General features: G+C 33.6%; 1 protein-coding gene across 2 annotated transcripts; it reads left to right on the top strand.

The window, feature by feature from the left end:
• The first annotated feature begins 702 nt into the window (after positions 1-702).
• Positions 703-14,818, top strand: mapre3a (microtubule-associated protein, RP/EB family, member 3a). 2 transcript variants are annotated; one of them, XM_067367048.1, is made up of 7 exons: positions 703-831; positions 3,714-3,837; positions 4,187-4,332; positions 5,820-5,976; positions 8,573-8,706; positions 9,000-9,152; positions 10,817-14,818. In XM_067367048.1, exons 2-7 carry the CDS (start codon positions 3,717-3,719, stop codon positions 10,883-10,885), a joined length of 780 nt encoding a protein of 259 aa, XP_067223149.1. In that variant the 5' UTR covers positions 703-831; positions 3,714-3,716; the 3' UTR covers positions 10,886-14,818. The 2 variants fall into 2 exon arrangements, with proteins under 2 accessions (XP_067223149.1, XP_067223148.1); XM_067367047.1 differs by having other exon boundaries at positions 5,820-6,018.
• Positions 14,819-18,048: the final 3,230 nt, after the last annotated feature.

The raw sequence follows: 18,048 nt of genomic DNA, 5'->3' as shown, positions 1-18,048 counted from the left end.
TATATATATATATATATATATATATAGATATATATATATATATTTATTTATTTTTGAAAATGATCGTTTCTCTAGATAAGACCCTTATTCCTTGTCTGGGATCATGTAGAACGTTTTGAATCTGCACTGAAACTTTGTAATTGAGTAATTTTGACATTTGGGCTCCATTGAAGTCCACTAGAAAAATCCTTCATTTCTTTTTCAACTGAAGAAAGAAAGACATGAACATTTTGGATGACATGGGGGTGAGTAAATAATCAGGAAATTTTTATTTGAAAGTGAACTAATCCTTTAATGAAGCAGTGTTTTGAAAGTGTTATAAGTCGTTATTTTGTTTTTTTGGCGCACCAAAAATATTCTCGTCGCTTTATAATATTAATATTGAACCACTGTACTCACATGAACTGATTTAAATATGTTTTTAGTACATTAATGGATCTTGAGAGAGGAAATGTCATTGCTGTGAATGCAGGCCTCACTGAGCCATCAGATTTCAACTAAAATATCTTAATTTGTGTTCTGAAGATGAACAAAGGTCTTACAGGTTTAGAACGACATGAGGGTGAGTAATAAATGACATTATTTTCATTTTTAGGTGAACTAACCCTTTAAATAACGTGCTATTATGACAGTAAAAAGACATGCGTCTAATGTAGGTGCTTGGCGCATGCGCAGAGAAGGCCAGTTTGTTGCAGGAGAGCGTGGCGCTGTCGTGGGCTGCCCGTAACTAGGCAGCAGCGCATATCTGGCAACCCAGATTAGCAGCGGCCAGCAGCAGATTGCCTTCTGCCAGTGTAAAATCAACATTGGGAAGGACGCAGTCCAAATACAGTGAGTAGAACATTGTTAAAATATCATAATTCATCGGAATTCTTCATAATGTGTGACATTAAATAGGCGTCTTTTGTGTGTGTGTTGTGTGTTTATGGCTCGAGCGTGTGTGTGTTGCGGGGCCTGCAGAGAAACTGTCACAATAATGGACCGTTTGTTCAACGAACTCGCATGTATTACATATCACTTCAGGCTCTAGTATGCTGTTTTATAGGGTAAAACGCACAGTTTATCTACACGTTTAGGCGTAAAGGAGCAATTTCAATGATAAACAGAACGCGTTATTATAGGGCCTGTGACTCCCATTATAGGACACTGTAATATAGTTTAAGACATCGTTTGCAGCAAACGATAAATAAGCGTAAAACAAAAATTATTTGTTTGTAATAAATACGAATATTATAGGATAGACATATGACAGTCATATGACAGTAAAACGCGCACGAGACAGTTTACAATTTATGCAGCTGACTGTAAACGAAGCCTGTCACCTGTCAATCACTGCCATTTCTTCATATTTAAGTAATGCAATGCGTTGGCCTATAATTTACACTCCTTAAAACTTTATTTAGAAAATGGACATTATTAGCGGCAATAATATTTTTTTAAAAATTTAAAAAACTTTTTTTTTTTTTTTTGCCTTTCACGTTTTTGGGGACGTGAAAAAAACAAAACAAATAAAAAACCAAACATCTTTCATTAGTTTTTAACATAGCAACATAAATCAGAGATGACCTAAGAATGTTCTGGAATGTTACAAAACAAAATGACTGCTTTTTGCTTAATTAAATTATTATAAAATGATAAATATCTCTAAAACAAGCTGTTCTCTGACTGTAACTTCATATAGATTAAAGTATGTAATATAAATGTATCTTTTAAAGTATTTAAACATTACTATTATGTCCTGACAGAAATAAAGAGGTTAATAAAAATGTGTCCTTTATGAAGTTTCAAAGCTTTTACTCTAATTTTTGTCAACACAGTCAGATATAAAACATTTATATAATATAGTAATATATGTTATTTATTAGAGATGCACCTATGTATCCGATTATTGGCCGATATCTCGGTGCATCTCTAATAAATATTAACAGAAGCAAATTTTCATACTATTGAGTATTTGTTTATAGTTTAAAAACAGCCAATAGTCAGGGCCGATGTATCCTGTCAATCAAAAGAGGGCAAGAAAATGCACTGGATTTGGGTTTTGTGTAAAGAAAATGCTAAGAAACCAGTTTGATGTTCAATATTAATAGTAATTTTATGAATTAATAACATTCATAAAGTTAAGAAATATTAATTTAATCTTCAGAATTTAGTTAATGTGAGTTAATATTAATTTGAGTAATGTGTTTACATGTTTATAATTCATACTGTAAAACAAATGGATTAAATGCATTTTTCATTTCTTTCAAAATATAATCATTAAAAATATAATGAATAATTATTAATTATAAGGAAATTATCATTCATTTAAAAGGTATATTAATATTCTCTGTCGCAGCCATGTCAACTAAATAAAATTGTACATTGATTTCTAAAATGTATACATTTTAAATAAAACACTAAAAGTTATTATTAGTTATTAGTAGAACACCAAAAACAAACTTCATTATGCATTTAACATGATAGTCAACAACACTGTATTTTATATCGTGCTGACATGAAGCTGAAGAACTAGTTTTGTTGGCTGTTTTGTTCCAGTACTTAAGAATCAGAGTTTTAGAAACGTCATGCTGTGAAATATACACATATTGTTTCTGTGTGTGTGTGTGTGTGTGTGTGTGTGTGTGTGTTTTCTGCATGCTAAAGGTTTACAAATATCATTTTCATCGTGCAGTCTGCAGGGCGCAGCAGATGTGCATGGTCAACAACATCTCAGAAACACTTTAATCTGGATGGATAATCTTTGGAGGATTGAAAAACTTATATTGTGATTACAGTTTGAGCTCTGCATTGACGCAGTGACTACTGAATATCACATAACACAACTCAGTGACCTGCTATGCTATAAAATTAATGTTTTATATAAAATTATATAAAAATGAATTAGATTAAAAAATAATAATAAATTGTAATATATTACAATTTATAAAAACATTTATGATCAGGTAATATCATATTAATATTATCTGTGTCACAGCCATGATGTCAACTCCTCACAAATTGTAAAGAAATTGTAAAGATTTTAAATAAAATACTAAAAGTGGCCCTAAAATTGTTAAAAAAATTATATAAAAAATATAATATATGTAATATAATATAAATTAATACATAAATAATATATAAAATAAATAAATATAATTTTAACAATATAAAATAAATACAACAATATAAAATATGTTTTATTATATATAAAATTATATAATTATATAAAATATAATTTCAGGGTATAAAATGTAAATTAGGACTGTCAAACGATTAATCGCATACAAAATAAAAGTTTGAGTTTGCCTAATATATGTGGGTGTACTGTGTGTAATTATTATGTATATATAAATACAAACACATCCATGTAAATATTTGAGAAATATTTACAAGTATATGTATTTATATTTTTATATAATTTATATTATATATAAATACATTTTTTTGTACATAAATAACATATTTCTTTTAAATATATACATTAATTTGTGTGTATTTATACATATTATTTACACACATTACTCACACATATATTATGCAAACTCAAACTTTTATTTTGTATGGGATTAATCGCAATTAATCGTTTGACAGCCCTAATATAAATGTATATAATATATATAACTTGAAATGATGAAAATTCAGATATTTTAAAATATACACTGTCACAGATTGAAATGAATGAAGTGCATTTAGATCCATAGTGACTTTGTTCCTATTGTTTCTCTTTGCAGGAGATGGCAGTGAATGTTTACTCCACGTCAGTAACAATTGAGAACCTGAGCCGACATGACATGTTGGCATGGGTGAACGATTCGCTTCAGCTCACCTACACCAAAATAGAGCAGTTATGTTCAGGTGGGTCACACTGCCTTATTTCACAAAGGGTTTCTGTCTTTTATGTCATGAATGGCACTCAGCTGCCCTAGCATACTCTTGTAGATTATACAGCACCACTGTTAATTTCACAACAGTAAGGCTTTTACTTTGCTTTTGATCATATTGAGAGATCACATATGTTCAGTGTTTTTATCTCTTCCAGCGTAATCAGTCAAAGAAAAGCATTTACATTGCACTCTTTATCACTTGACACTAATAAAGTTAACCAATCAGATGGATGCTGATCAAAGACTTTTTTCTTTTCTTTTTTCATCATGCAATGAATGAGCTCTATTGACCTATGCTCTCTTTTGCTGTTTGTCTTCAGGGGCGGCATATTGTCAGTTCATGGACATGTTGTTCCCAGGGTGTATTCTTTTAAAGAAAGTGAAATTTCAAGCAAAGCTGGAACATGAGTTTATACACAACTTCAAAGTACTGCAGGCAGCTTTCAAGAGGATGAACGTCGATAAAGTTAGTGGGTCCTTTAGCTTTTGCACATTTGCTTTTATATACATCTCATAACTGACCTAAAAGTTAATAAAGTTATCTTTACTCAAATAGAAAGTATAAATGAGCTCATTTATTAAAATAATATCAGCTACAATGACAGTTGATTGAAAGAAGGCATTTTATACGAAATGAAAACTCAAAATGCTTTGCATAAAATCATAAAAGGTACACGAGAAGCAAAAAACTTAAAAAAAATAAAAGGAAAATTATACAGAAATATAATAAAGTGAAATCAGCAGGATTAAAGAAAAAAATACATACAGCATTTTTTGCTTGTAATTTAAGTTATGTTTTTGAACAAAAAGCATCCTGTAGTAATGAAAATTAAGATTATTGCGTGATTAATTGGGCCAATTAGATGTTTGAACATCCATCAGTTAATATTCATGAACCATTCCTTTACATGAGCACGTCCTTCACCTTATTTATTTATTTTTATTATTTATTTTTTTATATAGACATCTCTAATAAAAAATGAGATGTTATTATCAGCAATAACATGAACATTAGGCCTAGATAATGCGTTACATACCATTATTTAAAATAGTTATTAAAGCATTAGTTCACTTCAGAATTAAAATTTCATGTAATTTTCCCACCCCCATGTCATCTTAGATATTTATGTCTTTCTTTCTTCAGTCGAAAAGAAATTACATTTTTTGAGGAAAATATTCCAGGATTTTTCTCCATATAGTGGACTTCAACAGTTACCAACAGGTTGAAGGTCCAAATTAAATGCAGCTTCAAAGAGCTCTACATGATCCCAGGCGAGGAATAAGGGTCTAATCTAGTGAAACAAAAAATAAAAAATTATATACTTTTTAATCACAAATGCTCATCTTGCACTGCTCTGTGATGCGACATGAACATCTTGGATGACATGGGGGTGAGTAAATTATCAGGAAATGTGAACTAATCCTTTAAAATTAAAACTAGTTCTACAAGCTTGGCTGATAATGTACGTATGTAAAATGCATTGTATAATGTTTGTTAACTACTGGAAGTTATTAAAGTGTTAAATGTATATTTTTGTTTATCAGATGTTCATAAGGTGATCAGTCAGGTCTGCTGGTGTTTGGTGCCGCTTGTCAGGTTATCTGAAAATATTACTGAAACGAGTGAAGGTTTCTAATATTCTTTTTCATGTATCAAATATATCAGAAATTCCTAGGATAGGAGAAAAGATTTGATTCACTGATCTATATAAATTCTCTCTCTCTCTCTCTCTCTCTCTCTCTCTCTCTCTCTCTCTCTATATATATATATCACTGATCTAATATATATATATATATATATATATATATATATATATATATATATATATATATATATATATATATATATATATTAGATCAGTGATTTGAACATAAAAATTACACCTCTAGATTACAGCTCAGTATAATATCGATCTAATGATTTTTTTTTTTTCTTTCTGTTTTGTTATCCAGATAATTCCTGTGGAAAGATTAGTGAAAGGAAAATTCCAGGACAACTTTGAATTTGTCCAGTGGTTTAAAAAATTCTTTGATGCCAACTATGACGGAAAAGAGTATGATCCCCTTCAAGCTAGACAGGGCCAAGATGTGGCACCTCCACCAAATCCAGGTGAACACTTTTCCCACAAACCCAAGAGAACTGGTCCCTCAGGTAACCTCCAGATTCTGCCGCCCCTTTTGCTGCATTGATTGCTGAGCTTCTAGTGACTGACCGCGTGCTCTGCAAAGCAGCTGATTGTGCACGGGCCTCAGAATGATTTACTCCATGCCCAAGCTTTCATTAATGAGAAAACAAGGAATTCAGTACTGAAAAAGCTCTGTGTTACTGCTTAAAGAACTGTTTTATTAATATCAGTATTAACAAACAGTTTTCCAAAATCAGTTCCTCAGTGTTCTCTCATGTGCTGTCTTAAAAGGGTCATTGCTTGCTAAGTGTGACTTTGGTCAGACCTATTCATCCCCCAGTCCCTCCAAAAAATTTTATTGGTCATTGTAAAGTTGGTCACCCGGAATGAGTTACATAAGCCATGCATTTTATTTTAACCCTCTATTGCATGCATTAAGAAGCAGTAAAAACATGATTAATTAAATTGTTTTGCATAAAATGGATCTCCTTACAAATATATAATAATAATAATAATAATAATAATAATAATAATAATAATAATAGCTAATATATATATATATATTTAAAAAAAACATTTTTTAATTAAAATCTTTTAAGAAATAAAATGATAAAACAAAAAAATCTATAAAAAGACAAAAATACACTTATATGATTAAAAAAACTTTCTCCTTAGTTAGCACTGTATTTAAAATGTACTTAAATTTTATGTAAATTAAAAAAGATAGGTATTTAATAGTTAATAATACATCACTGCAGTATTTTCTATATATCCATTATACAAACACACACACACAAAAAAAAATTCCGCAATTTCCCGTTCAATGTACCATTCAAACGTTTGGGGTCAGTACGAGTTTTATTTATTTATTACTTTTATTCAGCAAAGATGCATTAAAATAATAATAAAAATTACAGTAAACACATTTACATTCTATTTCAAATAAATTTTTGTCAAAGAATCCTAAAAAAAGTACCACTGGAATATATTACATTAAAAAAAGACCCACGCATATAGAAAATGGTTATTTTAAATTGTAATAATATTTCACAATATTACTGTTTTTACTGTATTTTTGATCAAATAAATGCTGCCTGTGAGCATCAAAAACACCAATTTTTAAAGAAAATAATTTATATAACTGTTTAGTTATTTATCTAACTTATATAACTGTTTTAAAATACATTTTATTCTCTAAAAAATGTGAATCATATTTTGATAGGAGAGGCAGAGCAAAATCATGCCTTCATCAACAACACTTTATTGATCTTTTATGCTTGCAAAGTGACGAAAAAGGTTTGGTTACCCTGAGGCAACAGTGCACAATAGAGGGTTAATAGCCAATGACTGGAAACATTCAGTCCCCAGAGAGGTATTAAAAGTGGCGTCCTAATTTGCTGACAATCGACTGCTTTTTTGATCGTTGGGGTGGATTGGGAATGTGACCTCCATTTAGTTTGTAGTCACATCTCGTCACACTTCCCTGACTTTGGTTAAACCTGCCAGATATAAAGAGGCTTTTGAAACAGTTAATGTTTGATCACACACACACACAGGCTTAACCAAAGTAATGGGGTAACAAGCTGCCCAAGCTGGAGCTTACTAAAGGCTGATCTTACTGAACCTCTTAACTCATTTTAGTGAATCATTAGCTCTGTTCAAAAACCTAGTGCGCTGCCACCCTAGACCGCATTGAAAGGATTAGTTCACTTCAGAATTAAAATTTCCTGATAATTTACTCACCCACATGTCATCCAAGATGTTTGTCTTTCTTTCTTCAGTCGAAAAGAAATGAAGGTTTTTGATGAAAACATTCCAGGATTTTTCTCCATATAGTGGACTTCAACAGTTACCAGTGGGCTGAAGGTCCAAATGTCAGTTTCAGTGCAGCTTCAAAGAGCTCTAAATGATCCCAGACGAGGAATAAGGGTCTTATCCAGCGAAACAATTGGCCATTTTAAAAAAAAACCTACACGTGACACATGACCTTTCCAACGTGATTGCGTAATGCGTGGCGCATTGCAGAGCTAGTGCAAGATGAGCATTTGTGGTTAAAAAATATATAATTTTTTATTTAAAAAAAAAAAATGGCCAATCGTTTCACTAGACAAGACCCTTATTCCTCGTCTAGGAAGGTAGGTACCCGTTGGTAACTGTTGTTAAGTCCACTATATGGAGAGAAATCCTGGAATGTTTTCCTCAAAAACCTTAATTTCTTTTCGACTTAAGAAAGAAAGACATAAACATCTTGGATGACATGATGGGGGTGAGTATGCAACGCTTGCCAAAACAAGTTATTGTACATCTCCTTATACAGTATGTGAAGGCAATTCCAAAATTCAATGTGAAAAGCACACGAAGACAAAAAAAAATCACCCAAGATGGTGGGAACCATTAGTTTTTTATACAACATTTCAGATCAGTCACTTATGAGGGTCCATTTTGGCCCACTATGGTTTGGAACAGAGCTTCAGTAAATGTGTTTAAAGAAGCTGAAAGAAATGGCAAAAACCTAAAATTGCATGGATTTCACTGAACAGCTTTCTATTGTAGCTAAATATAAAACATTACCAATTTCAGGTCCTCAGAGAACATCGCCAACAGTACCTAAAAACATGCCCACACCACAGAGGGTGACCACCACCATAAGGAAGAACCCCACACATGCCCGAAACGGGGCAAGCGATGCTGAAATCATGGAGCTTAATCAACAGGTAGAGTCCCCGGGAGGGTAAGGAAGTCTTACTCTACCTTGGAATACTTTGGATTGAAGATATAAATTTGTATAGAAAGAAGAGTGTTTTTATCTTTCTTTTCTTTCATTTTCTTCAGACCATTCCTGATCTCCTATCCCATCTGTTCAGATAATCGCATTTGATTTAATATTCTGGATATAGATTGTCTTGTCATAATAAGCATACTAACTTTTTCCCATTAAGGAATGGTCATCTTCTGATGAGTAGTGACTTACATTTTGTTCTTTGTCTTTTACTTTGTTTGTTTGAAGTTGATGGAGCTGAAGTTAACTGTGGACGGTCTGGAAAAGGAGAGAGATTTCTACTTCAGCAAACTTCGAGACATTGAACTGATCTGTCAAGAACACGAGACCGAAAACGACCCCATTATCAGTAGGATAATTGACATTCTGTATGCCACAGAGGTACTGCCAATGACATTTCCTTATATGTTCTTTGATAGTAATTTGACGGATGTTAACCGTGTTCAGTTTACAGTTTTTACACGTAATATCCAGTTATTTCAATAGGAATCAATGCTGTTGGGAATTTTGTGTCAGGGCAAAAGATATCCCCATGCAGATTTCAAGTAGGTCACACAGATTCACTGCATTGACCAACAGATATCTTAACACAAAATTATATGTAATATATTATGCTTGTTAGTCGTCGCCATCTTGGGAATTTGAATTTGAGTGAGATTCAACTATCTGAAATGAGGCAAAAGCTATTGTCAGTTCCAACAGTATATGAATATATGAAAAATGCCAAGCTGAGGCTTCAGAATCAGATTAAATGAATTGAAACAGACACGAGATGACTCTCGGAAATTAACATACCAGTCCTAATGCTACTGTTGCTACTTATGTTTTCATTAGAGCCACTATTAAATTGTGACCTAAAATTAACAAAATTAGTCTAATAACAGTCTTCAGAAACCATAATGGGCAGTTAAAAACATTTGCATTATTCAAAATGTTGCTTAATTTTATACTGCCATTGATATTCAGTATGGGGCTGAAAACTGAAAACTTTTTATGCGTTTTGAAATTTTTCAAAGTACAAGTTTTTAAAAACGATACCGTTATCTTCTCCTTGTAAACTTCAGATGACGCAATATCTGGATCAACATGCACATTCCCAAATTTCTATATATCCTAATTATTGTTAATATGTAATTCATTATTTCCAGGAGCTCATTGCTTCTACCTTCAATTAAACTGCTAACAGTGATTGTAATTAAATTAAATTGCCTAAATTATTAAATTATTTGCTAACTGCATTCTCTAAATTGTAATGTTGACATGCATTCACTGTAAAGCTGCTTTGAAAGGATATGTATCGTGAAAAGCGCTATACAAATAAATGTGAATTGAATTGAATTAAACTACTGTAAAAAAACCCGCATCTGTGAAACCGCTGATGCCATGCACATGCGTATTACATGTTTACTCTATAGGCATGTGTGTTTGGAGCGAGTGCTCTGTAAAAGAATGTGTTTCTTTACAAAGGGACATTGCCAACTACTGGCCTGGCATGCACAATACATCATTTTTAGTTGTTTTTGTGGATCGTTGTGAATGTTGTCATCACTACAAAGAAAAACTTTGATGTTTTTTTACCTTGTTGTCTTGTAAAAGTACCCTATATTCTATATCGCCCAGGCCTGCTTCTCATTAGAGATTGCAAAAAACAAACAAACAAAACAAAAAACATCAGTTGACCTCTTGTATATTTATGAAAGCATGGAAGAATTCAATGTTTAAATATAAAGTGCGCCCAAATGTATGTACTTATGCACTATTCTATGCTGTTTTGTAGTATAAATAGTGTGAGTAGTGTGTTCACACTGGGGGGAAAAAATGCTTATGCACTTAATTATCCAAAAAAGTGTGTAATGTTGGACACTTCATGCACTCAGATGTTTCAGTTTTAATTAGCAAACAGACTCAGATGATGACGACAATCACCTTTCATACACTACACAGTTGAGTGCATAAGTACATAGTGTATTACTGTAGCATATTGTGCATTATTTGGGACGCAATTTTAGTGATCATTCTAAAAGAAATGCTAATTTTTCATACAGGATGGCTTTGCACCGCCAGAAGATGATGAAATAGACGAGCAGGCCCACTTGGACCAGGACGAATACTGAGCAGCCTCCTTTTCTCTTCCACATCGTTGTGATCCTTTACCATTTCCTCTCCCCACCACTTTGAATGACCCCCCCCCTCTCGCACGCTGTTAATATCCCCTCAGTTTCCTACAAATGTTTGGGCTCACCATATATACTCTATCTGTTTGTCCTCCGACGCTGATTTATGCACTACATAGGTATCAACAAACACTCGCCGTTCTCACCCCCATCCAGACTGTAGCACCAACAATGACACATCCTAGCCGTCTCAGCATGTTTTACATATCGACATAGAGAATGAACAAAATAAAAGGTATCATAGATTGTGGGTAGCACAACGGACTGAAAAAAAAATGTAAATATTTTGACGGGAATAGGGAAGAAAATCGTCTCCTGGAATGCAGTTATTCATTGTGAGATTTTCATACGCATTTTCTTTGAGGTCTGTTTTGGCTCCATTCAGTATGAAATGATCAGTATCACGCCATCCATTTGAGCCTCCAGCTTCAGTCTGCCTCTCTCACTGACTGTACACTGTTATCATTTACTCGTTCTCACATCGTTCCAAACCTGTATGACTTTCATCTGTGGAACAAATGAAAAATAACAATTTGTATAAAAAGGTCACACTTTTCCATACAATTCCAGTGAATGTGGATAAAAGCCTATTCACACCAAGAACGATAACTATAATGAAAAATATATTTGCGTCCACACCAACAAACGATAACAGTCTGTTTATTGTAAGCTCAGGCGCTGCTGTTTCAAAGTGTTTACAACATGTTTTTCCTTTTCTTGTTGCATTTACACGGCTTTAACCAGCAGATGTCCTCAGCATGCTATGTTTCGAAGTGTTTCTCAGTCCTTGAAGTAATGCCAGAGGGTCCTGGCATTGAATATTTGTATATTTTGACATTTGACATGTTCCCATAAAAAAGATAATATATAACTGACGATATGACTTAATATTGGACGAGTCAACTAACGTAGTAGTAAATTATGCTTGATTTGGTCGTCACAAAGACATTAATGATACCAATGAGCCAATATTATTCTGGGGTCCTTGAGGACGGTTCTAAATACGACAGGAGTCCATTACTCAAAAACGGTTGAGATTCACTCTAATCTAACTGTGAATTTAGCTGACAAAGTCAATATAGTGAAATAAAAACAGCGCTTAGTCTTTTTCACTGTAACTTAAAAGGAAGCAAGACAATGTTGTCGAAACTAGCACTGGATACCTGAGATCATTTTATATTACACTGTTTGCTAGCCTGGCATTATGATCTAATTTTTTGACTTGTCAAACAGCTGTGGCTTTTTCTGGACCCAAATGCATGAGCCCTTCGATTATAATGGATTCTGATTGGCTGTCAGTATCGTTCACTAGCAAATCCATCTGAAAGTGATCCCAACGATATTGTTTCACTTTATCTTTATCATTATAGCTGCGGTGTAGACACTGCTATTCTTTTATATTTAGAACGATTTTTAGAACTATATCGTTATCAAAGTCCCTTTAAGACAAGTCATTTCACTCGGCGGCCATCTTTGAAACGCCTCTCGGACATGCAAGTGCAGTCTCTTTAAATCAAATTCTCCAAAGCTTTTAATTAAATTTTATATTTAAAATATTAGATTTTATATTTAAAATCACCAAAGAAATCTGACAGCAGCTTTCGAATTTTGTTTCTAAACTCTCAAATCATGACAAAAAAGGCATTTTTCAGGCTGGATCAAGCTAATGAACATACACAGTCCTAAGTGCGCGTCTGTTTCTATAGGAACCGGAGCTTATAACGACCGTTGCAGTGATGACTTTACTGATCGGTGATTGGCTCTTATTTAGAAGGCGGGACTTATTCCGCCATATTGCGCGTTGCACTGTCTCCCATTCATAATAATACGAGTGCACCGTCTTTCTATATAAAGTCTTTGTCGTTATCTTTATAGTTATCATTCTTGGTGTGAATGGGCATTTAAGGCTTCAAAAAGAACACAAATGCACCTTAAAGGGTTAGTTCACCCAAAAATGAAAATTCTGTCATTAATGACTCACCCTCATGTCGTTCCAAACCCGTAAGACCTCCGTTCATCTTCAGAACACAGTTTAAGATATTTTAGATTTAGTCCGAGAGCTTTCTGTCCCTCCATTGAAAATGTTTGTATGGTATACTGTCCATGTCCAGAAAGATAATAAAAACATCATCAACGTAGTTCATGTGACATCAGAAGGTCAGTTAGAATTTGTTGAAGCATCGAAAATACATTTTGGTCCAAAAATAACAAAAACTACGGCTTTATTCAGCATTGTCTTCTCTTCCGTGTCTGTTGTCAATCCGCGTTCACGACTCCGCTTCTTCTTCTTCTTTCCTGTTTTGGAGTTTCCCGGTTGGCATCCAGCTTATTGGCGCATTACCGCCCCCTTCTGCTCGGCTGCTGATGTAAGACGCTGCTGACGTGTTATCCGGTGCGCCAGAGCTTCGTTTACAGTCTGAGGGAGACGCACGCTGTATTCAAGCTATTCTACATTGTTTGTATTTTGGTATTGATATATTTTTTAAAATGGTGCGTAAGTGTGCATGTAGTGGATGTCCTAATCACCAAAAACAACCACAGCGACATAAAAGTGCATTACCAACACCGACAGATGAATCGATTCAATAGAATCAATTCAATGGAATCAATTCAATAGAATCAATTCAATGGAATCAGTTCAATGGAATCAATTCACAGAAAGGTCTCGGACTAAATCTAAAATATCTTAAACTGTGTTCTGAAGATGAACGGAGGTCTTACAGGTTTGGAACGACATGAGGGTGAGTCATTAATGACATAATTTTCATTTTTGGGTGAACTAACCCTTTAAAGCAGTCCATACTATTAATACATTATACATCTTCCTAAAGCTTCTTCCAAGTGTCAAATACACCTTTGACTGGATTATTAAGTCAATGATCAGTCAGATTCATTCAAACTGATTCATTAAAAGTAATGATTAATTTAAGAATCAAACATTACATTCTCCATCAAGGAGAGCTGTAAAATTTTCTTTGAATAACAATTCTTCAGAAGACTTGAAATAGAACTTTTAGTTTTTGTATGGTGCTTTTGCATCCTTTTTGAAGCTTGAATGCTTTAATAACCATTCATTGTACAACCAAAATATCATACAGGTTTGGAACAACATGAAGGTGAGTAAATAATGGCACATTTCATTTTTAGGTGAACTAAAGCAGGCACCATCAGGAAGAATCCTGGTAATATTAAACTCATGAATATTTTACAGTGTATCTGCAAAGATATTGATGTCAATTTCGTCAGTGATGTGATGGAGATAAATGCTGAGCTGTAGAGAGGATTTTTATACTTTTAAATATGGATGGGCCAGTGACAGGGTAAATAAAAAAGACATTAAAATGTGTCAACAAGGCTTTAAAATATGTGAGACAACATAACTTATGGCACAGGTTGTTTTGCTTATAACCAGGGAGCATGTGAATGTTATACATTGACAACTGAGTGATTGTTATATTTTTCTGTTGGGCTTGATTGTGACGTTATTCTGACACTTCAGACTGAAAAACAGAAACTCAGTATGGAAAGTGGTATTACTGTCATATTCATGACACCATTGAGCATGAGGGACAGACTCATTGTTACTGTGTATATTTTATTTTAGTGGCAATCAAACACGTGATACTACTGATCAGATGATGTCATGTCGAATTGAACTGACGTTTGCTGCTAGTGTTGCTGCATTTATGTGTTTTGTTTTGTATTTATTTCGCTCAGCTATTGAATAGCATATGGGCTGTGCATTCTTAACTGTAAAAGATAACGGATTTGTAAAAGGCCCTGATTAAACTAAACAGAGATGCTAGATTTCCAGTCGTTGGTTTGAATCTGCTTCTCTCTGTGTAGAGAACCTGTCATCTTGTATTGTCTCAGTATGGCCATAATTGTGTTTGCATAAATTGTTTTGAGTAAATAAACATTAATGAAAACCATTTTTGTCTATGCATTTCATAAAACTGCTTATTAATAAGGGTAAAAATGTAAAAAATGTCACAATGTAAACAATCTTTATGCAAAATATTGTTTGTTTTGGAGTGAAATATGATCTGGGCATTTCTTGAGATTCAACCAATTTTTTTCAAATTAACATTTTATTTTCTGGGGGAACTTTAGCCCATCTGTTTGAAAACAATGATTTGCTGACTACCAGCAATAAGACTGTACTTTGCAGAATACAAAGCAAAAGTACAACAGACCATTGACCTACAAGGACACTTACCACCTGCTACCTTCAGCTCTACATCCACTCAACCCAAAAAACATCAGGAACAAGGAGGTCACGCACATAAAAGCAACTTAGCTGTGCAAAACTGGAAACTTCAGAGGTCACTGACCTAACAGGTGATAAATGTTCACTCTGATACCACGTAACATATGGTCGACACCTGTCTGATGTGAACGAACCTGTATGGCTTGGCTGCTGCTTCGGTGAGGAATCGAATTCACGTTCTGAACAAATTTAAGTTAACAAATCTGAATATCTGGTAAATTGGTGCTATTTAGTACTAAAAGTGGTTATTTGGCTTGTAATCAACCACTTTAAGTGCTGTATAGCACAAAATCTTGGTGCTTCAGCAGTTCTTCACTGGTTCTTTGGGATGACTGAGGTGTTATATAGCACCACTACCATATACAGAACATGTTAAGCCCCTGTATGTTCTTCAGCAGTTCTTTGGGGTGGTTAAGGTGCTATATAGCACCACTGCTGTTCAGAGAACCTGTTAAACCCTTTTAAAGGTTCTTTACGAGCCAAAGAACCACTGTTGGTGCTGTTTAGCACCATTTTTGTTGAAGAAATAAAATGCGATATGGCACCTCTTATAGGTTCTAGTGTACATATACCATTTGACAACGGTGCTGTAGAGCGCCTTTAAAGATATGGTGCTACATAGCACCGAAAGTGGTTCCCCTATGATTATAAACCACTTTTAGTGCTATATAGCACCCTTTTTTTGTTTGTTTTTAGAGTGAACCATTGTTTTTTTTGTTCAAAAATTTCTAAAAACTAAGTTTAAAAAGGAAAGATGTAAAATGTGTCAGTATTTGTAAACATTTTAATGTTTTTAATTTTAAACTCTTGTTTATTTATCTTTTGACAGTTTTTTTTTTTTTTTGTTTATCCTAATATACCAACTAGCAGTTGTATGTTTTATTTTATTTATTTATTTAATTAGTTAGTTAGTTATCCTAATGTACCCCCTGGAATTTTTATTTGTTCATTTATTTAAATCCAATGTTGGCTCCGAATGAGCATTTTCATCGGTTGGACCTTAAACACCCCCTTAAATGAACGAGTGAGTCGCTATTTTGAATCTGAACGAGACTCGGTTCGCCACAAAACGAGAATCCACTGACTGAACTAGCAAAATCATACTATTTTGATGTCTTTTTTACATAGCTTGATAAAAGTAAGTTGACAAAATGAAGGAAATCCATAGATCTGCTTTGCTCTCAGTTAAGGGGGAAACATTTGATGCTTAACCCTGTAAAACCCAAATATATATATAAAAAAGCAAACTTTTTTTGACCTCTCAGATATTGTTTTAGGAGGCCTCTGATGTAGAAATTAAAGATTTTTCATTTTTTTTTTTTTTACTTTTTGGTAAGTTTTTAGGGAAATGTTGTAATATTGCAACGTTGGGCCTAGATAGGAGCAGAATTTCTGTATTTGTGCTCACTTTGTCTGAACAGATATACAGAGCATTTAAGCATTAATTTGCAGGGTTGATTGCTTACATAGCCCCATAACAGTATATATCATGAGTAATAATCACACAACAATCATTTTTTATGAATAAGCATTTATTAATAAAAATATTTTAAAAAATGTGTATTTATAAAACTTTTTCTTCTATCACTTTCAATTTGGTTTGAATGAAGTCTGTGTTTTACAGTGATAGTCCCTAAGACTGTCCCTAAGTTATTTTCATCTGAGAAGCACAGGCAAACATTGCACTTGCTACAATGTATTTGTGTATCCATTATTGCAGTGTCTACAGCGCCCTCTCTTCTTTACTGGGAAATGTGCAATCATGTCATTGCGTACATCCAGTGGGGGGTATTCCGATGACATCTTGGCATTCTGAAATGGAAAAAGTAAAAAAATTAATGAGTGAATAATACAAATGGGTCTTATATTGTAGTAGATAAACTGAAAGAATACAGGGTGGTAGACCATGTGTGTTGAGGGTAGAGATCTAAGTATATTATCCATCAAAGTATTATAATTTCAATGCAAATGCTAATCAAATTTCCACTACTACATTCAAACAATACTGTCTGGCTGGCATATTATGCTCTCTACTTATCATACTAAAGGAACACATGCATCCCCCCAGAGCACTTACAGGTTCATGTTCAAGACCATTCACACCTGTCCCTGAAGAATGCAAAAGGCATCCCCCCAAAATCATTCAGAGCTCCTAATGCTATAAACTGCTACTTGGCCAACACTCAAACAAAATCTCAGGATCATTTAGAAGTTAAAGAACAAATAAACTACATAGATACAGGGAGTTTCACTGCTCTGGATGATGGAGTTCTAAATCCCACATACAGTTTATTCCTGTGTTTAATTATGGTCTAAACTAAACTAAGTACAAATTCAACAGAAAAGCACATTTAGAACTTAGTTACAATGAATCTAACAGTTTAAATTTCGATTTGTGACCATGTGAGAAGTGCAGTGTCCTTATGTAACATGTAGGAGCAGGCTATTTTGACTACCACTCTAGCCCAACGTTGTAGAATTACAACATGGACTTAACAAGCTCTAAATCAAATTTCAAGTTTTCCAAAATAACTAAATATATCTGTGTTCTAGACATTGTAATAAACACACAAAAAAATATGTAAGTAAATTTACTTACTTGAATCTTGACAAATCCAGTCATGTAAAAAAAGGAGATTGACGCGAAGTCTGCAGGTAGAGTAACTTCATGGCCAGATGACTGGACCTATAAACACTTATTCTATCCAATAGCATTTTGAGGACAAACAATAGAACCCATTAACTATGTAAATGTGGTCCTGAGAGAAAAAAACATTTGCAAGCCTTTTTTTTTAAAAAAAATGTTGAAAGTGATGTTGTAATTCTGCAACAG

The sequence above is a fragment of the Chanodichthys erythropterus genome, chromosome 18 (assembly GCF_024489055.1).
Source record: "Chanodichthys erythropterus isolate Z2021 chromosome 18, ASM2448905v1, whole genome shotgun sequence".
Taxonomy (NCBI): domain Eukaryota; kingdom Metazoa; phylum Chordata; class Actinopteri; order Cypriniformes; family Xenocyprididae; genus Chanodichthys; species Chanodichthys erythropterus.
Note: the sequence above shows the minus strand (reverse complement) of the source record. Positions and strands in the feature narration are given on the sequence as shown.

Coding starts and splice junctions, on each gene's coding strand:
- mapre3a (XM_067367047.1), top strand. CDS start 3,717: ATGGCAGTGAATGTTTACTCCACGTCAGTAACAATTGAGAACCTGAGC. Junction 3,838..4,186: donor AATAGAGCAGTTATGTTCAG/GTGGGTCACACT, acceptor GTTTGTCTTCAG/GGGCGGCATATTGTCAGTTC. Junction 8,707..8,999: donor TCATGGAGCTTAATCAACAG/GTAGAGTCCCCG, acceptor GTTTGTTTGAAG/TTGATGGAGCTGAAGTTAAC.